This window comes from Pseudochaenichthys georgianus, chromosome 14 (assembly GCF_902827115.2).
Source record: "Pseudochaenichthys georgianus chromosome 14, fPseGeo1.2, whole genome shotgun sequence".
Taxonomy (NCBI): Eukaryota; Metazoa; Chordata; class Actinopteri; order Perciformes; family Channichthyidae; genus Pseudochaenichthys; species Pseudochaenichthys georgianus.
The window spans coordinates 5,341,783-5,363,586 of NC_047516.1; the positions used below are offsets into that span (position 1 = coordinate 5,341,783).

Sequence of the window (21,804 nt, forward strand, 5' to 3'; positions counted from 1 at the left end):
TTTCATTTTGGTATAAAACCACACATTATAGGAATATAGATGGGTATTATTGTGTGTGTGTGTGTGTGTGTGTGTGTGTGTGTGTGTGTGTGTGTGTGTGTGTGTGTGTGTGTGTGTGTGTGTGTGTGTGTGTGTGTGTGTGTGTGTGTGTGTGTGTGTGTGTGTGTGTGTGTGTGTGTGTGTGTGTGTGTGTGTGTGTGTGTGTGTGTGTGTGTGTGGCCTAGCATTACTATACTTGTGGGGACCTAAATCTGTTTACACAGTCACGCCTCCCTTATGGGGACAAAGTGGAGGTCCCCATGAGGGGAATCATTAATTTTAGGGTGAAGACTTGGTTAAGGGTAAGGGTAAGTTTAAGGGTAAGGTTAAGGGCTATGGTTAAGGTTAGGATAAGTCTCCAGGAAATGTATGTAAGTCATACAGTCAATGTCATGTCCCCTGAAGTGATGTATACATGGTATGTGTGTGTGTGTGTGTGTGTGTGTGTGTGTGTGTGTGTGTGTGTGTGTGTGTGTGTGTGTGGTGTGTGTGTGTGTGTGTGTGTGTGTGTGTGTGTGTGTGTGTGTGTGTGTGTGTGTGTGTGTGTGTGTGTGTGTGTGTGTGTGTGTGTGTGTGTGCGCGTGTGTGTGTGTGCGTACCAGAGGAGCAGGGTCAAACTGCGACACCACGTGATGGAGGAAAGCAGCGAGGTGCGCCGGCCGAGCCTTCAGAGCGTCGAGACTCTGGAAGCAGCTGCACACGCCGTTAATCTGGATAACAGAGAGGAGTACGTGTTCATGTTCATAAAGATGAAGACAACGGGACATTCCAGTAATTTCATATCCATAAATATGGAGGCACCTGCTCCTGCTGAGAGTCAAAGTAGTCGTCTTCTGCTCCGATGATCTGCGGGTGGAGGAGGTAGGGAGGGTTTCCCACAATGCACTGGGCACTGAAAGCCTGAGGAAGACATTGGTGTTAATCAGAATCATGACCAGGTTTATTACCAAGTAGTTTAACGCGTACGAGGAATTTGACTTGATGTTATGGTGCATAGTACATAAGCATATATACAAACAAAACACAAATTAAAAACAACGATAGAAAACTACTTTGAGAAAACTATAATAACATAAAAAAATATAGCAATATTTACATTGAATATGTTTGAAATCGTAGAAATACAATTGGAATAAAATATGTGCCGTTGCAATGCGCAGAATTCAGAGGGGTAATGCACTGGAAGCCAAACTAAAACACATTCACTCTTAAGAATATTAAAAATTAAACAACAAAATTAGAATCTATACCTTATCATGTATCTCCCTTTAGAAAGGACTATGAATGCATTATCATTATTAAAAGGTGCTTTCTTGCTTCTTTCCTCACATAAGAAACTGCATTTGGACGTGTTCGTTCTTTGTTGTGTCATATTCACATTGAATACAAGTCAATGGACATGGTCTCTTAATGTGTGTGTGTGTGTGTGTGTGTGTGTGTGTGTGTGTGTGTGTGTGTGTGTGTGTGTGTGTGTGTGTGTGTGTGTGTGTGTGTGTGTGTGTGTGTGTGTGTGTGTGTGTGTGTGTGTGTGTGTGTGTGTGTGTGTGTGTGTGTGTGTGTGTGTGTGTGTGTGTGTGTGTGTGTGTGTGTGTGTGTGTGTGTGTGTGTGTGTGTGTGTGTGTGTGTGTGTGGCATTAGCTTTGCCACCTATAGAAATATAGGTTGTTATTTATGGGAAAACCGTATCATCACGTTTGTGTAAAACATGTAAAACACAAACAATCTTCAAGTACCATTTTGTGTTTCTGAGCCTCATTCCTCCTTCTTTAAGCATCAACTACACATTTCATCTTTTGTACACTTAATTAGCTAGCAGTCCGGCTGTGGCTCAGTGAGTAGGACTGGGAGCTGTAGGGTCGCCGGTTCAAGTCCCGGACCAGACCTAAAATATGGAGTGTGGACTGCTACTTGGAGAGGTCCCAGCTCACCTCCTGCCCTGCCGTGGTGCCCCTGAGCAAGGCACCGGACACCCCCCTTCCCCCCCCACTCCCATTGCTCCCCGGGCGCTGTGCAATAGCTGCCCACTACTCCTAGTGCTAGACTGCTGGTGCTAGGATGGGTTAAAGCAGAGGACACATGTCACTGTGTGCTCTGCATGTGAGTCCTTTAGAGGGTTTCATCCCTCCCATTCTATCTTAACAATCAGCTGTTAGTGTTTCTTTAAGTAATATTATTCAAATAACACAAGATAAACCTCTATTTAACCCCTGTAGGGGAAGTCAGGTGTCAAAGCAGCATGAAAAGTAAAACAGGACAGGTAAGAGTTCACATTAGGACGATAAAAATGTAACAGTACGATAAAAACAACAATTTCTTTGTTTCATTACTGTGTCGGGAGTGTCCTCCGTTTCAGGAGACGGCCGGAAATCGAGGTCGTCCCGTCGGCTGATATCTGGGCTCTGACAGGGCGTCTGTACGAGGGGGCTGCTGTGCATCTAACACACACACAAACACACACACACACACACACACACACACACACACACACACACACACACACACACACACACACACACACACACACGACTCTTAATTGATTGTTTAGTCTGCTGCTGAATGCTGGAAAATCCCCAGAGTTGGAAAAGTAAGGATCATTTCAAATCTCTATTTATAGGAAAGAGCAGAGGAAGTTATTACAAAGCAGTCTGTGTGGGCGGAGCTTCAGACTTCCTGTTGTTACATCAGACCATGTATCCTCCTATCGTGTGTTCATAAAGACGTTCCTCTTTCAACAGCAGCATCAGAACTAGCTATTGTCTTAAAAGACTGCATAAAACACAAACATCATACCGTGGGAAAGTTGAAAATGTACTTAAAGTATTAGGAATAAAAGTACTTTGGAAGCAAAATGTCTCTTTTCCTTTTTATCCACAACAAATATACTGTATTTCATATCAAGTTAAGGGTTACATGTGTAGAATAATACTGCATTATATCTTATCATATAAGCATATCATATGTTTTTATATATAAAATGGTAGCTAGCAATTATGAGTGTGAAATGAATGTCGTGGAGTAAAGAGTATATTATTTGCATACATACATTGTGTATATACATATTTTTGTATACATGTTTTTATATATATTTGTTTTTGTATTCGGGATTATGGGAAGCGGTATTTCCACCTCTCTGTACAGACAAACTGCAAAATTGACAATAAAGTTGGCTTTGATAGAAAATGTAGTGGACGATAAGTTCATATCGCATAAAATGGTGAAGTACATGTAAAAAATAGTTCCTAAGTCCAATACTTGAGTAAATGTACTTCCTCCACTAGTGATTATACTCACAGAGTTGTTGTTGGTCGAGGGTCCGTCGGTGCTGTTTTCCCCCGGAGAGGAAGGGGCGTGTCGAGGTCCTGCATCCCCCTCCTCTTCCCCACCGTTCCTGGACCCTGCAGCTCCATCCTAAATCACACACGTAGGAAACAGAAGTGTCCAGTGTAAAAGCTCTAAGATTCAAATACTTTATTGTCATTTGTAAAAAGTTTTGTCAATGAAAGTCTGAAGTCCCCGGCTCCTTCTACAACGCAATACACAATATAATAAGATATACAACAAGAAATAGAAATAAAATAGTGCAAGAGACGCTGGTGCAAGTCAAGATGCAGAAATAAGATCCTGTTAAGTCTGCGGACGGGACGAGGTGGTTTAAGCTTCCTTCAGAGCATGGATGAAGGAGGCTTAGTGACAACATGTATGCTGTACAAATAATGTTATTTCTATTTCCACCTGGCATCAATCTGACTCAAATAGTGTGAGGATCAAAGCTGCACCCGCATGTCCACTGCGCCGTAGACATTCAAATAAAGTGTAATAACTTGTGTGTTATTTATAGCTCATGTACCTGCAGGATGCTGTCTGTTCTGAACTGGTCAACTTATAATCCTTTTTGTAGCTTGCTTTAGATAACTGTTAAATGAAGTGTAAGGTAATATTACAGAGTAGTTCCTCACCTGTGCAGCGGCTGCTCTGCTGAGCCTCTCCTGCAGCAGAGAGATGTGCTTCTGAACCTCCTGAACCTCCTTCAGGAGTTTAGGGCCAGGGTTCCTGCTGTGCTCCTCCTCCTTCACCTGGAACACATCCCCATACAGAGGTGTCAAGTAACTAAGTACATTTACTCAAGTACTGTACTCAAGAAGAATGTTTAGATACTTTACTTGAGTATTTCCATGTTATGCTACCTTGTACTTCTACTCCACTACAGTTCAGAGGTACATGGTGTACTTCTACTCCACTACATGTATTTAATCCCTTTGGTTACTTCACAGATGTGGATGAATGATGTGAAATATAACCAAGTGTTGAATCAGACTTTAGTTCCACCTGGAGTAAATCCACCAGCTACCCTGCAGTCTACAAAGTACTTCAGACTAGCTGCACCTTCACCAGCTTTGAGAACACTTTCATGATCAATCATTATAAAACATATCATATATATTATTCTGAAATGGACCAATCTGCACAACGACTACTTTTACTGTCTTTAACTATATTTTGATGAGAATACTTTTCTACTTTCACTTGAGGAACATTTTGAATGCAGGACTTTTACTGTAACAGAGTATTCCTACACTCTGGTACCTCTACTTTTACTCAAGTACAAGATCTGGGTACTTCTACTTTTACTCAAGTACAAGATCTGAGTACTTCTACTACAAGATCTGAGTACTTCTACTTTTACTCAAGTACAAGATCTGAGTACTTCTACTTTTACTCAAGTACAAGACCTGAGTACTTCTACTTTTACTCAAGTACAAGATCTGAGTACTTCTACTTTTACTCAAGTACAAGATCTGAGTTCTTCTACTTTTACTCAAGTACAAGATCTGAGTACTTCTACTACAAGATCTGAGTACTTCTACTTTTACTCAAGTACAAGATCTGAGTTCTTCTACTTTTACTCAAGTACAAGATCTGAGTACTTCTACTACAAGATCTGAGTACTTCTACTTTTACTCAAGTACAAGATCTGAGTACTTCTACTTGTACTCAAGTACAATATCTGAGTACTTCTACTTTTACTCAAATACAAGACCTGAGTACTTCTACTTTTACTCAAGTACAAGACCTGAGTACTTCTACTTGTACTCAAGTACAAGCTCTGAGTACTTCTACTTTTACTCAAGTACAAGACCTGAGTACTTCTACTTTCACTCAAGTACAAGATCTGAGTACTTCTCCTTTTACTCAAGAACAAGACCTGAGTACTTCTACTTTTACTCAAGTACAAGCTCTGAGTACTTCTACTTTTACTCAAGTACAAGACCTGAGTACTTCTACTTTTACTCAAGTACAGGATCTGAGTACTTCTACTTTTACTCAAGAACAAGACCTGAGTACTTCTACTTTTACTCAAGTACAAGCTCTGAGTACTTATACTTTTACTCAAGTACAATAACTGAGTACTTCTGCTTTTACTCAAGTACAAGATCTGAGTACTTCTACTTTTACTCAAGTACAATACCTGAGTACTTCTACTTTTACTCAAGTACAAGAACTGAGTACTTCTGCTTTTACTCAAGTACAAGATCTGAGTACTTCTACTTTTACTCAAGTACAAGCACTGAGTACTTCTACTTTTACTCAAGTACAATACCTGAGTACTTCTACTTTTACTCAAGAACAAGCTCTGAGTACTTCTACTTTTACTCAAGAACAAGCTCTGAGTACTTCTACTTTCACTCAAGTACAAGCTCTGAGTACTTCTACTTTTACTCAAGTACAAGATTTGAGTACTTCTACTTTTACTCAAGTACAAGCTCTGAGTACTTCTACTTTTACTCAAGAACAAGCTCTGAGTACTTCTACTTTCACTCAAGTACAAGCTCTGAGTACTTCTACTTTCACTCAAGTACAAGATCTGAGTACTTCTGCTTTTACTCAAGTACAAGCTCTGAGTACTTCTACTTTTACTCAAGTACAAGCACTGAGTACTTCTACTTTTACTCAAGTACAATACCTGAGTACTTCTACTTTTACTCAAGAACAAGCTCTGAGTACTTCTACTTTTACTCAAGAACAAGCTCTGAGTACTTCTACTTTTACTCAAGAACAAGCTCTGAGTACTTCTACTTTCACTCAAGTACAAGCTCTGAGTACTTCTACTTTTACTCAAGTACAAGATTTGAGTACTTCTACTTTTACTCAAGTACAAGCTCTGAGTACTTCTACTTTCACTCAAGTACAAGATCTGAGTACTTCTGCTTTTACTCAAGTACAAGATCTGAGTACTTCTACTTTTACTCAAGTACAAGCACTGAGTACTTCTACTTTTACTCAAGTACAATACCTGAGTACTTCTACTTTTACTCAAGAACAAGCTCTGAGTACTTCTACTTTTACTCAAGAACAAGCTCTGAGTACTTCTACTTTCACTCAAGTACAAGCTCTGAGTACTTCTACTTTTACTCAAGTACAAGATTTGAGTACTTCTACTTTTACTCAATTACAAGCTCTGAGTACTTCTACTTTTACTCAAGAACAAGCTCTGAGTACTTCTACTTTCACTCAAGTACAAGCTCTGAGTACTTCTACTTTCACTCAAGTACAAGCTCTGAGTACTTCTACTTTCACTCAAGTACAAGCTCTGAGTACTTCTACTTTTACTCAAGTACAAGATTTGAGTACTTCTACTTTTACTCAAGTACAAGCTCTGAGTACTTCTACTTTTACTCAAGAACAAGCTCTGAGTACTTCTACTTTTACTCAAGTACAAGATTTGAGTACTTCTACTTTTACTCAAGTACAAGCTCTGAGTACTTCTCCCAGCTCTGCCCAAATACACCCAGAGTAAAGTGAGCAGAAGGACATGTGTAGCAGCATGTAAACATGATGAAGTGTGTACAGTAGGATCCTGTACTCCACCTGCAGGTCTCGCTGCTCCTTGGTGAGCATCTTCTGCAGGAGGCCCACCCTCTCGCTGTGCCTGGTTCTATGCTCCCCCTGAAGGAGGACAGAAGGAGCCACAGTGAGAACATGTGTTTGAACATACATCAGTATTCTCCTGGAACACACAGGAAGGAAGGAGCTTGAGGTTCACCGAGAGAAAGAGAAGTGATCCTGGTGAGACCAACGTAAAAAGGGAAATGTGGAAATTCATCAGACAGTAAAAGATTCCAGCCGTCTAATTTAAGAACAGCATGAGAAGAGATAAAGATCATTTCTACAAAATACAGTCATTTCAGGGCATTTAAGTTTCAGTTCATGTGTGCAGAGTACTCACAATGTTTTATATAGTTACTAAAACACCCCAAAATAAATCTTATAATTGATGTTTTGTGTCTTGCTTGCATGCGGTTATGGGATAGAAACTAATTTCCCAGATTTCGTATGCGTCTGGGAAAGTCTGTTTCTCAAAAAAGCCCAAGCTCTGCTTCCTCTGCAAGAATCTGTGCATCACGTTTTGTGAAAAAGTGTCCTCATCCTTTAAAGGTCCCTATCATACTGTTTCTCATCAATATATCACAGGTCTCAGATATATCCAGAGCCTGTCTCTGATTGGCTGAAACACCAAACAGATCATTGCAGCATTACCCATAATCCCCTCTGTTTCAGCCCTGTTTCCAAAGTGCTGATTCTCTGTCTGTTACTTTAGATGAAAACAAGGAGCCCCTCCCCACGCCCCTCTGAGAGACATTTGGTTACAAAGAACTCAATGGTGCTCTAGAGGAGATTCAGGTGATAAGGGGGGGGGGGGGGGGGTTACCTTGTTGCTGATTGGCTAATGGTTACACAAGACAACACATCGTTATGACATCATAAAGTGGCCACAATCTGATCGACTCATTTTCAGACAGGTTTTTATAGAAATGGATCAAAAAGAGAGAGAATCTTTGTTCCTGAAACTTTCAGAGTCTCTTTCCACAGAGGGGACACATGTTGATGTAGAAGAGACATGAAGACGAGGGGACACATGTTGATGTAGAAGAGACATGAAGAAGAGGGGACACATGTTGATGTAGAACAGACATGAAGAAGAGGGGACACATGTTGATGTAGAAGAGACATGAAGAAGAGGGGACACATGTTGATGTAGAAGAGACATGGAGAAGAGGGGACACATGTTGATTTAGAAGAGACATGGAGAAGAGGGGACACATGTTGATGTAGAAGAGACATGGAGAAGAGGGGACACATGTTGATGTAGAAGAGACATGAAGAAGAGGGGACACATGTTGATGTAGAAGAGACATGAAGAAGAGGGGACACATGTTGATGTAGAAGAGACATGAAGAAGAGGGGACACATGTTGATGTAGAAGAGACATGGAGAAGAGGGGACACATGTTGATGTATAAGAGACATGAAGAAGAGGGGACACATGTTGATGTAGAAGAGACATGAAGAAGAGGGGACACATGTTGATGTAGAAGAGACATGAAGAAGAGGGGACACATGTTGATGTAGAAGAGACATGGAAGAAGAGGGGACACATGTTGATGTAGAAGAGACATGAAGAAGAGGGGACACATGTTGATGTAGAAGAGACATGAAGAAGAGGGGACACATGTTGATGTAGAAGAGACATGAAGAAGAGGGGACACATGTTGATGTAGAAGAGACATGAAGAAGAGGGGACACATGTTGATGTAGAAGAGACATGAAGAAGAGGGGACACATGTTGATGTAGAAGAGACATGAAGAAGAGGGGACACATGTTGATGTAGAAGAGACTTGAAGAAGAGGGGACACATGTTGATGTAAAAGAGACATGAAGAAGAGGGGACACATGTTGATGTAGAAGAGACATGAAGAAGAGGGGACACATGTTGATGTAGAAGAGACATGAAGAAGAGGGGACACATGTTGATGTAGAAGAGACATGGAGAAGAGGGGACACATGTTGATGTAGAAGAGACATGAGAAGAGGGGACACATGTTGATGTAGAAGAGACATGAAGAAGAGGGGACACATGTTGATGTAGAAGAGACATGGAGAAGAGGGGACACATGTTGATGTAGAAGAGACATGGAAGAAGAGGGGACACATGTTGATGTAGGAAGAGACATGAAGAAGAGGGGACACATGTTGATGTAAGAAGAGACATGAAGAAGAGGGGACACATGTTGATGTAGAAGAGACATGAAGAAGAGGGGACACATGTTGATGTAGAAGAGACATGGAGAAGAGGGGACACATGTTGATGTAGAAGAGACATGGAGAAGAGGGGACACATGTTGATGTAGAAGAGACATGAAGAAGAGGGGACACATGTTGATGTAGAAGAGACATGAAGAAGAGGGGACACATGTTGATGTAGAAGATACATGAAGAAGAGGGGACACATGTTGATGTAGAAGAGACATGAGGAAGAGGGGACACATGTTGATGTAGAAGAGACATGGAGAAGAGGGGACACATGTTGATGTAGAAGAGACATGAAGAAGAGGGGACACATGTTGATGTAGAGAGAAGAGGGGACATATGTTGATGTAGAAGAGACATGAGGAAGAGGGGACACATGTTGATGTAGAAGAGACATGAGGAAGAGGGGACACATGTTGATGTAGAAGAGACATGAAGAAGAGGGGACACATGTTGATGTAGAAGAGACATGAAGAAGAGGGGACACATGTTGATGTAGAAGAGACATGAAGAAGAGGGGACACATGTTGATGTAGAAGAGACATGGAAGAAGAGGGGACACATGTTGATGTAGAAGAGACATGAAGAAGAGGGGACACATGTTGATGTAGAAGAGACATGAAGAAGAGGGGACACATGTTGATGTAGAAGAGACATGAAGAAGAGGGGACACATGTTGATGTAGAAGAGACATGGAGAAGAGGGGACACATGTTGATGTAGAAGAGACATGAAGAAGAGGGGACACATGTTGATGTAGAAGAGACATGGAGAAGAGGGGACACATGTTGATGTAGAAGAGACATGAAGGAGGAGGGGACACATGTTGATGTAGAAGAGACATGGAGAAGAGGGGACACATGTTGATGTAGAAGAGACATGGAGAAGAGGGGACACATGTTGATGTAGAAGAGACATGGAGAAGAGGGGACACATGTTGATGTAGAAGAGACATGAAGAAGAGGGGACACATGTTGATGTAGAAGAGACATGAAGAAGAGGGGACACATGTTGATGTAGAAGAGACATGAGAAGAGGGGACACATGTTGATGTAGAAGAGACATGAAGAAGAGGGGACACATGTTGATGTAGAAGAGACATGAGGAAGAGGGGACACATGTTGATGTAGAAGAGACATGGAGAAGAGGGGACACATGTTGATGTAGAAGAGACATGAGAAGAGGGGACACATGTTGATGTAGAAGAGACATGGAGAAGAGGGGACACATGTTGATGTAGAAGAGACATGAGAAGAGGGGACACATGTTGATGTAGAAGAGACATGAAGAAGAGGGGACACATGTTGATGTAGAAGAGACATGAGGAAGAGGGGACACATGTTGATGTAGAAGAGACATGGAGAAGAGGGGACACATGTTGATGTAGAAGATACATGAGGAAGAGGGGACACATGTTGATGTAGAAGAGACATGGAGAAGAGGGGACACATGTTGATGTAGAAGAGACATGAAGAAGAGGGGACACATGTTGATGTAGAAGAGACATGAGGAAGAGGGGACACATGTTGATGTAGAAGAGACATGAGAAGAGGGGACACATGTTGATGTAGAAGAGACATGAAGAAGAGGGGACACATGTTGATGAGGAAGAGGGGGACACATGTTGATGTAGAAGAGACATGAGGAAGAGGGGACACATGTTGATGTAGAAGAGACATGAGGAAGAGGGGACACATGTTGATGTAGAAGAGACATGAAGAAGAGGGGACACATGTTGATGTAGAAGAGACATGAAGAAGAGGGGACACATGTTGATGTAGAAGAGACATGAAGAAGAGGGGACACATGTTGATGTAGAAGAGACATGGAGAAGAGGGGACACATGTTGATGTAGAAGAGACATGAAGAAGAGGGGACACATGTTGATGTAGAAGAGACATGGAGAAGAGGGGACACATGTTGATGTAGAAGAGACATGGAGAAGAGGGGACACATGTTGATGTAGAAGAGACATGAAGGAGAGGGGACACATGTTGATGTAGAAGAGACATGGAGAAGAGGGGACACATGTTGATGTAGAAGAGACATGAAGAAGAGGGGACACATGTTGATGTAGAAGAGACATGAAGGAGAGGGGACACATGTTGATGTAGAAGAGACATGAGAAGAGGGGACACATGTTGATGTAGAAGAGACATGAAGAAGAGGGGACACATGTTGATGTAGAAGAGACATGGAGAAGAGGGGACACATGTTGATGTAGAAGAGACATGGAGAAGAGGGGACACATGTTGATGTAAGAAGAGACATGAAGAAGAGGGGACACATGTTGATGTAGAAGAGACATGGAGAAGAGGGGACACATGTTGATGTAGAAGAGACATGGAGAAGAGGGGACACATGTTGATGTAGAAGAGACAAGGAAGAAGAGGGGACACATGTTGATGTAGAAGAGACATGAAGAAGAGGGGACACATGTTGATGTAGAAGAGACATGGAGAAGAGGGGACACATGTTGATGTAGAAGAGACATGAAGAAGAGGGGACACATGTTGATGTAGAAGAGACATGAAGAAGAGGGGACACATGTTGATGTAGAAGAGACATGGAGAAGAGGGGACACATGTTGATGTAGAAGAGACATGGAGAAGAGGGGACACATGTTGATGTAGAAGAGACATGAAGAAGAGAGGGACACATGTTGATGTAGAAGGAGACATGAAGAAGAGGGGACACATGTTGATGTAGAAGAGACATGAAGAAGAGGGACACATGTTGATGTAGAAGAGACATGGAGAAGAGGGGACACATGTTGATGTAGAAGAGACATGGATGAAGAGGGGACACATGTTGATGTAGAAGAGACATGAAGAAGAGGGGACACATGTTGATGTAGAAGAGACGTGAGAAGAGGGGACACATGTTGATGTAGAAGAGACATGAAGAAGAGAGGACACATGTTGATGTAGAAGAGACATGAAGAAGAGGGGACACATGTTGATGTAGAAGAGACATGAAGAAGAGGGGACACATGTTGATGTAGAAGAGACATGGAGAAGAGGGGACACATGTTGATGTAGAAGAGACATGGAGAAGAGGGGACACATGTTGATGTAGAAGAGACATGGAGAAGAGGGGACACATGTTGATGTAGAAGAGACATGGAGAAGAGGGGACACATGTTGATGTAGAAGAGACATGAAGAAGAGGGGACACATGTTGATGTAGAAGAGACATGAAGAAGAGGGGACACATGTTGATGTAGAAGAGACATGAAGAAGAGGGGACACATGTTGATGTAGAAGAGACATGAAGAAGAGGGGACACATGTTGATGTAGAAGAGACATGGAGAAGAGGGGACACATGTTGATGTAGAAGAGACATGAAGGAGAGGGGACACATGTTGATGTAGAAGAGACATGGAGAAGAGGGGACACATGTTGATGTAGAAGAGACATGAAGAAGAGCGGACACATGTTGATGTAGAAGAGACATGAAGAAGAGCGGACACATGTTGATGTAGAAGAGACATGGAGAAGAGGGGACACATGTTGATGTAGAAGAGACATGGAGAAGAGGGGACACATGTTGATGTAGAAGAGACATGAAGGAGAGGGGACACATGTTGATGTAGAAGAGACATGAAGGAGAGGGGACACATGTTGATGTAGAAGAGACATGGAGAAGAGGGGACACATGTTGATGTAGAAGAGACATGGAGAAGAGCGGACACATGTTGATGTAGAAGAGACATGGAGAAGAGGGGACACATGTTGATGTAGAAGAGACATGAAGGAGAGGGGACACATGTTGATGTAGAAGAGACATGGAGAAGAGGGGACACATGTTGATGTAGAAGAGACATGGAGAAGAGCGGACACATGTTGATGTAGAAGAGACATGGAGAAGAGCGGACACATGTTGATGTAGAAGAGACATGGAGAAGAGGGGACACATGTTGATGTAGAAGAGACATGGAGAAGAGGGGACACATGTTGATGAAGAAGAGACATGAAGAAGAGGGGACACATGTTGATGAAGAAGAGCATAATAGGTCCCCTTTAATAAAGAAATATCACACATTGTTATTTCCTCCTCACCCCCTCAGTGATGGAGGTTTTCTCCTCCTGGACGCTATCCAGCGGTGCAGGAGTGTGGGGGTCTGAGAGAGGGGTGGGTGGGCTGACCTCTGCTGCCCCCCCTCTCTCTTCCTCTGCTCCCCCCCCACTTTCCTCCTCCGGGAGGTTAGGGACCCCCGGGGGCCTCCCCAGCACCGTGAGGGCCACATAGGATCCCGCTGCCAGAGAGGAGTCAAGAGAGAGGAATGAAGGAGGAGGAAACACAGGTTCAGGTTTTGTGTTAGAAAAGAAAGCAGCCAATCAGATCTTGTTCTGGGTCTCTGGGTAGAACATCCTTCAACCAGGTATTCTACATCCTTGATCGAATGCCCTGGCCGTTGCACTGAATGAGAGCGTACGTTTGGACTGACAGTTTGATCAACCAATCAGATATTGATTGGTAGCCAATGGGCGTGTTCTTTCAGAGTTCCCCTCGGTTCCAGGGTGTTCTAGAAGGCCAGCTAGTTAACTGGCTCGAGACAGAGGATCTAGACGAATGCGACGAAGCAATTCATGCCGTTGTATTGCTTTTAACGTTGAAAAAAGTGCAACAGGTGAAGATGAAGTTGTTGCGGAATTGTTGTGAGTACCCTTTCAAGACGACGTTTCAGTGAAAAGACGGACATTATAATGCGGCGGCGGCGGCTGGGTGTGTCTACAGAAGGTCCAGTTGTGATAGCCACGGTTCACCACTGATTAATATTATTATTAATATTAACACACTACTGTATATTTTGTAATCTACACATTTGTATATATATTGTAGTGCAATATGCAAAATGTTTTATTAAACTTCTCTATGTTTTCATAGATATTTCCAATGTATTTCTGTTCCGTGTTTAACTCCAGTGTTAAACAATACAGACTACACCGAGGCTGCATCACCTGTGCAATACTAACTTTATCATCATGTCTGTATTGCAATGTACATTATAAGCAACAATATGGTTCAGATTTAGTATAATGTTTAATGTTAATACACCATTTCATATATTGTGTGTACAGGGCTCAGATTGCACAAATGTCGTCACCCATACACTTCTGTTTTCAGACACATTTAGTTTCTTTAGCCATTAGATCCCATGTGTGCTGAATGTAATGGGAAACGAGTCTTTAGATGTTAATACCTTCATTCATTGTGGAAATAAACACTTGATATTTAAAGGTCACCTATCATGCTATCTTTAGGCAATAGCACAGGTCTCTATGTATATACAAATATATAAAACACATGTCTATGAAGTGTTTTGCTCCAAATACCAAACAGATCATTCTAGCCACGCCTCATATCCCTCTGTTTCACTTCCTGTTTCAAAAGTGCTGATTTGGGTATAAAGCTTTAATAAAAAGTAGGGGTCTGAGCTCATGCGGGACCCGGCAGCTACCGTCTAAACTAAATGCTGCCGTGATGAAACGCCATATCATGGATTATCAAGGATTCTCTCTGAAACAGTCTGGAGCTCAAAGGCTTTCTCTCTTGCCGGTTACACCACAAGGTGAGTTCCTTTCTACTTCCTGCTTCTTCACACACATGCTCTCCAGTACAGGTTAGCTCTGAGTGTTAGCGATGCTAATGTAAACACCGACCATATTACGTCCAAAACAGTCAGCATTGTTTCTGATAGCAACGTTTCTGATTGGGCCGTGGGTCCACATTTCAGATATTACGTCATATCGGACGCAAATCTGGATCAGCTCCGTTGTTCCCCGTTTTTAGAGATTTGGGTACGGAGGAAAAGAGAGAGGGTTTTATTTCCTGACGCTGCGTGAGTTCCCCGACACACCGGGACACTTTATGTATAAAGACATCACAAAGTGCATTTTGCATGATGGGTCCCCTTTAAGTTGGAGAGATCTTAAAGGCTGTTCCTCTCCTGTATGAACAGCTGTTTTGGGGAGGACATGTAATTCAAACATATCTCATCGTTATGTTTGTTATTTTGATTGTTTTTAAGCGGTCAGATGTTCCTCTATTCTCAGAGACAGAAATACTTTATTTATCCCTCGGGGCAAAAAGGATTTCGTAAGAGTGGGTCAATTTTAGGATCGACTAAAATAGACATAAAATATGTAAACATAGAGAAGTAAATTGTACTACAATATGTCGTATTATAATACATAAAGTGGTGTATTAACATCATTATATGTATTTGTCACAATGTTTTGGATATTGTATCAAGAAAATCAAATGCTTTTTGAGCGTTTGATGCGGGCCCAGGCTCTGGAACACTCTGCCATGTGAGACCCTGGGGGTTTCTAAATCAACACTTAAAACTCACTTCTTCTTCTCTCTGGCCTTCTAGCCTTTTCGTATCAAGCTCCACTTTTGTGGAATCAGCTTCCAGTTTGTGTTCGGGCGGCCGACAGCCTATCCGTTTTTAGAGTACGCTTACGACCTTCCTTTCTGACAAAGCTTATAGCTGATCAAATAATCTAATAAGAGTGCTTTGACGCAGAGCCTCTTCACCGACATGTTGGTTCTTGCTCTTTTACTTAAATCCTAAAAACTTGGATCTTATATTTAAAACTAAGGTTATTACTACTTCCCATTCTTCTAAATCTTTTCTCTCTCTACTTCTCATACTCTCTACTCCTATAATCTATTCTTTCTATCCTCTCTTTATCCAAAACCCTTTTCCCTCTCTGCCCTCTCGAGGTTCTATGAGCCTATTCAGGCCGGGGAGTGTAGACCGTATTCACAGCGTACCTCCTCACCGCTCACCAATTCCCACCGAGGCTCCAGTGGGGACCTTTCTCCCTGCGTGTGCCTCTCCACCTCTGTTCCTTACTCTCTTACTTGCTTCCCTTTTCCCTCAACCTATCCTAAGGGAGTTCTTCCTTCTGTCTGTCTGTGAATTATCTTGTTCCGATTAACCCAGCCTCCCCCTAATGTTCTTGTTTTGTATCTATCTCTACGCCGGGCTCCGGAGTCGAGGCCGATCCTCTTGCTGTAGTCCTGTGTCCTGGATCCTCTATCCTGAGTTCTGGATTAAGTGGTGGACTTCGGGTCGTGGCTGAACCTGTCTCTGCGGTCCTGCCTTGGGTCTCGTCATGCTGCCTCCCTGATGGCTTCCTCAGGATTGTAGCTGACATCCTCGTGGATTCATCTTCTCATTACAGACACATGCATTTCCTAACATTCGGTCTATATGCTGTAAAATGTATTATCTCTTCGATTTACACACGGCATCTATTGCACGTCTGTCCGTCCTGGGAGAGGCATCCCTCCTCTGCTGCTCTCCCTGAGGTTTCTCCCATGTCCCCTTTAAACTGTGGGGTTTCTCTGGAAGTGTTTCCTTGTAGGATGTGAGGGTCTAAGGACAGAGGGTCTTAGGACAGAGGGTCTTAGGACAGAGGGTCTAAGGACAGAGGGTCTAAGGATAGAGGGTCTAAGGATAGAGGGTCTAAGGACAGAGGGTCTAAGGATAGAGGGGGTCGTTTTTCTCATACTGCTATTCTGAACAATCTGTGCTGTTGTATTTGCTGTAAAGTGTCTCTACTGTGGGGTATTTTATATGTACAGCACTTTGGCTCGACCAAAAATCGTTTAAAAAGGTTGTATATAAATAAAACTTGATTTGATTTTCAGTAAGATTATACTTCTCATGACCCATACGAACACATGTAATGTAGTAGAGATCATTAAGTGATACATGCAGACTTACATTTGATCAGCTTCACAACCTCTATGTGGTTTGAATGAGTGACTAAGGTCCCGTTAACCTGTCGGGAACAAGAAGCATCGAGGCAGAATCAAGACTTCGGCATATATTGCTTTAAGGAAAAGGTGATTTTTATATATTTTTATCAGAACAATACCATGACGAGTCCCAAACAACAATGTGTACATTCAATAAATCCTCCTTAAACTAGCATCCAGAGTAAGAGATGTTCAGCCACTGATCCAGGAAGTAACAAGGGACTACATGTTTATAAAAAGAAAACCTTAATGATTCTGTCTCCTGTCTGAACACCGGCTCGCATTGCAGCTCCATCTGTAACAGAGAGAAAGATTAAGAAACGTGGCTTCTGCAAGTGTGTGTGTGTGTGTGTGTGTGTGTGTGTGTGTGTGTGTGTGTGTGTGTCTCACCTTCTTTAACCAGCTGTACAAACACAGGGTTGTCTCCGCTTACAGTCAACCCGAAGCCATTCTCATCTCTCTGGATTATCACACACCGCTGCACAAGACCTGTCATTCACACACACACACACACACACACACACACACACACACACACACACACACACACACACACACACACACACACCCACACACACACACACACACACACACACACACACACACACCACACACACACACACACACACACACACACACACACACACACACACACACACACACACACACACACACACACACACACACACACACACACACACACACACACACACACACACACAGCAAATTAAAGTAACATTTTGTAAGCTGTTTTGATCTGGACACCAATATTTATCTGTAAACACTTAAAGATCCTAAAACACAGCAATACAAAGGGAACATATTGTACAATGTAGTTTTAAAGAGGCCCTTAGAAGCTGCAGTGGATCCGGACACACTTTCATATCCATCAACTCACCCTGGGTTTGGGTTTAATGCACAGCTAATGGTTCCCAGTTTAGTCTCAGCCCCTGGTGAAAACCAGTGCCTTCATCTGTTCCTACACTAACGTCTCCAAAATCTGCAGAACCAATCTGTGGGATAAAGAAAGCTCGCTCATCAGAGGGAGTTTAGTGACCCAGAGGTTTTCTGTCCCTCTTCAAAGACTTGTCTCTCGGAGCGGAGAGGATAATTGGTCGCCGTCTGGCCTCCAGGGTGAGCGAAAGGGCAGGAAGGATTACTGCCAGGAACCCAGGAAACAACCTTTACTGCGTGTCGCTGCCTGTGGGCCAGACCTCGGGAGGCTCATACTTCAAGTGGAAAGCAAACGGAGAGAAGACTAACTCTGGACAGCAAACTGTATCTCAAAGTACAGAACGATTCCTTATCCAAATGAATGTCCCCCACATTAAGAAGGCAGTGGCGATAGAAGTTGTTTAACTGTTAGGAAAAAATGAATTAACTTGAAGTTTCAGCTTCACTGAAATCTTGGTTCAATGTCCTGTCATGTGAAGTCTGTTTGTTAAGTGTGGGTTTAGAAAGCCGTTTAAAATACAAATAATGAAATGTTAAACCATTTACACGTGCAGTTCAATCGTCACACTGGATCCACAAAGTGCCTCACAGCCAATTACTGAAGTGTGTGCGTGTGTGTATGTGTATGTGTATGTGTATGTGTATGTGTGTGTGTGTGTGTGTGTGTGTGTGTGTGTGTGTGTGTGTGTGTGTGTGTGTGCGTGTGTGTGTGTGTGTGTGTGTACCTGTGGGGTCAAACTCATGTTTGAGGGACACGGAGGATTTCTCATTCTTGGGTTTCCTGTCTGTGGGCTCCTTGTTGAGAATGCTGGGGGTCCTAGAGGAAGCAAAGTAAAAACACATCTGTTCATGTTTCATGTTGCATTTTTCGAATTGGAATATACTTCAGTGTGTTTGTGTTTTATTCCTACAGAATACATGCTGAAAGTATAAGATGTGTTTTCCTAACCTCGAATACAAAATACGTAAAAAATAACAAGTAATGATATCACAGATATGATATAGTCAGACACTGTTATTTCACATTACATTACATACTTGTAAGACGCTTTTATCCAAAGCGACTAACATACTCAATACTGTGGGCAACCCCCACAGGAGCACTTTGGGGTGAAGAGTCCCAGGGACACAACGACATGCTGACTGCAGTGGGGTTTGAACCTGTGCTCCCCTGATCCAAACACCAACGCACAACCCACTGCGCCACACGCCTCAAAATCAAGCCTAATGGATAATTAGTTCAAACTGGCTTTACTCACTCGAATTGCTCCTCAGAATGTAATGTTCCTCTATGTTTTCCATGCAACACGTTTGTATTGTAATGCCACTCGTATTTTATTCATTTGTGTTTTGAAAGGTGCCCTCAAGTGAAATGCATTATTGTTATTGTATCTGTGCCTCTCTCACACTGTCAATAGACACACTTAACCCTGTGTCAAGAGGGAAGACCTGCACGGTTCTCTACGGGCCATGTTCAGCAGCTGCCTGCTCTGGCACCCCCACGGTAACTTTGTCCAGTCGCACTGCCACCAAAATCCCACTGGTGTTTGCTGACCCCCTCTAGTTTGTGCACACACAAGCATTTGACTCTGAGCTCAGCAGGTGAGAAACTAAAGAGGGGCTTCCACATGTCGCAGAGCAGGTGTTGGCACTTTCACTTACTCTGTACACTGTCACCAAAATCACACTCGTGTTGGTTGTTTCCAACTTCTTTGAGAGGGTTTTCCGTCTCCGGCAGACTTTCTATCCTGAGGATAATTAAGACTTTGTATTCGCATGCTGACCAAGTCCTTTCTCCGGTTCTGTGGTACTATCTGAATACAATTACCCTTTCCTGCTGGCAATGAGAAGTCCCTGCTTTTATAAGGTCCAGTGTTTTAAAGTCTTTCAACTGCACAAAATAAAGATGAGTATATTTACCCTAACCCAAATTGTCCAAATGTGTGGCATCTTCTCCATTGATTACAATAGGTTTGTAAAAGTTAATTACAATAAGACAAATAATACATTACATTTTGTATTGTTCTTAATATCAGTGTTCATCATTGTTGACATTTTTGCATAATCATTAATTATGGATGTACTGATTATGTTTTTTTGTATTATTCTTTGCCTTTCCAAAGCATTATATCATTATTTACACAACACGAAAATAACGTAATGTAAAGTATTTATTTCACTTTTATTCAGAAGTACTTAAAAACACGTGTCAGCCTACGGCATTAGTTACCAGTACAACAACAAAAAAGAACTGCCCTGTAAGAAATTACAGTATCATCCATCCATCCATCTTCTCCCGCTTATCCGTGGTCGGGTCGCGGGGGCAGCAGTTCCAGCAGAAAGCCCCAAACGTTCCTTTCCCTCATCAAGCAGCTCTGACTGGGGGGTCCCAAGGCGCTCCCAGGCCAGCGAAGAGATATAGTCCCTCCACCTGGTCCTAGGTCTACCCCTCGGTCTCTTCCCAGCTGGACGTGCCTGGAACACCTCCCTATGGAGGCGCCCAGGTGGCATCCTAACTAGGTGCCCGAACCACCTCAACTGGCTTCTTTCGATGCGAAGGAGGAGCGGCTCAACTCCGAGTCCCTCCCGGATGACCGAACTTCTCACCTTATCCCTAAGGGAGACACCAGCCACCCTGCGGAGAAAACCCATCTCGGACGCTTGTATCCGCGATCTCGTTCTTTCGGTCATTACAGTATCAAACAAAGCTAATTGTTTTTTTTCATGACCGACTATCTTAGTTCTTTCGGATAACAGGACAAGGCAAAGAATAACAGGGACACATAATTAAAGGACTTGGTCAGCATGCAAATACAAAGTGTTAATTATCCTCAGGATGGAAAACCGTCTCAAATAAGATGGAAACAACCAACACTGGTGACATTGTGACTATCATGGACAAAGTTACAGGGGGGGTGCAACATCTGGCAGCACCAACACCTGCTCTGCCACATGTGGAAGCCCCTCTTTAGTTTCTCACCTGCTGAGCTCAGAGTAAAATGCTTGTGTGCGCACAAACTAGAGGGGGTCAGCAAACACCAGTGTGATGTTGGTGGCAGTGCGACTACCCTGTACTTTGATGTCTGCACCACAACGTCAAGTCAAATTCCCCGTACGTGTCAACTGGTAATAAACCCGTTTCTGATTCCGGTCATTTCAGCGAATGCAATCATGGACGAGCTTGTTGCAAAGATTAAACCAAGGCTCCTATTTAGGACACATGGCTAGAAGAAGGACCTGAATGAAGCACTTCCTCATTTTGATTTCACATATTTTAGGTACGTTTCACCTAGAATCTTGCATTATGTGAATGAGAGCCGAGAATATTTATTTAAAGGAGGAAAGAAAACGTTTGTTGATGTCTAATTTTGGAATAAATGACTATATGAAGAGCTGCATTGGTACTTGTTTAATATGCCTCTCCCTTAAGGGATCACTGTATATTAATAGCAGATTAACCTCCTCCTCCTCCTCCTCACTCCACTAGAGGAGGTTTCGTTTGTCCTCCTCCTCCCTGGGACAATGGGGGCTCTTTAACAATGGCCCCCACGTCAGAGCCCCCTCACTGAACTGTGGCTTTGTGGGACAGATTCCCGGAAACGGGACTCGGCTTCTTGGCTTCACTCCAGTTTCCTGATTGTGGGAAAAAGAAAAGGAGGAGGGGGAAGAGGAGGAGGAGGAGGAGGAGGAGGAGGAGGAGGAGGAGGAGGAGGAGGAGGAGGAGGAGGCGACGGGGGCGACTTTGAGAGGAGACAGACGACGGGGCCGAGGAACATTCAATTTCACTCCAAACTTGTGAGAATAAGACGTTTAAATTAACCTCATGGTGAAAAGAAAATGGTAACACTGAAATATTGGGGTCAGCCTTTCCACCGGGGGGCGTCTTGCCGTCATTTGAAAAAAATCCATAATTCGAGAGAAGATCGAGAAGATCGAGCTGACGAA

The 21,804-nt window shown here is 42.9% G+C and overlaps 1 protein-coding gene across 2 annotated transcripts in view; it reads right to left on the reverse strand.

Annotated features, from left to right (window-relative positions):
* Positions 1 to 21,804, reverse strand: part of arhgef12b (Rho guanine nucleotide exchange factor (GEF) 12b) — a 68,586-nt gene that overhangs the window by 33,781 nt on the left and 13,001 nt on the right. For both annotated transcript variants that reach the window (XM_034098571.2, XM_034098572.2), the window contains exons 2-12: positions 18,585 to 18,676; positions 17,296 to 17,394; positions 17,151 to 17,200; positions 16,871 to 16,928; positions 13,188 to 13,384; positions 6,907 to 6,984; positions 3,996 to 4,112; positions 3,331 to 3,447; positions 2,367 to 2,474; positions 841 to 939; positions 639 to 749 (exon numbers count right to left, since the gene is read on the reverse strand). In XM_034098571.2, the coding sequence (XP_033954462.1) occupies positions 639 to 749; positions 841 to 939; positions 2,367 to 2,474; positions 3,331 to 3,447; positions 3,996 to 4,112; positions 6,907 to 6,984; positions 13,188 to 13,384; positions 16,871 to 16,928; positions 17,151 to 17,200; positions 17,296 to 17,394; positions 18,585 to 18,676 (1,126 nt within the window). The remainder of the gene's footprint in view (positions 1 to 638; positions 750 to 840; positions 940 to 2,366; positions 2,475 to 3,330; positions 3,448 to 3,995; positions 4,113 to 6,906; positions 6,985 to 13,187; positions 13,385 to 16,870; positions 16,929 to 17,150; positions 17,201 to 17,295; positions 17,395 to 18,584; positions 18,677 to 21,804) is intronic.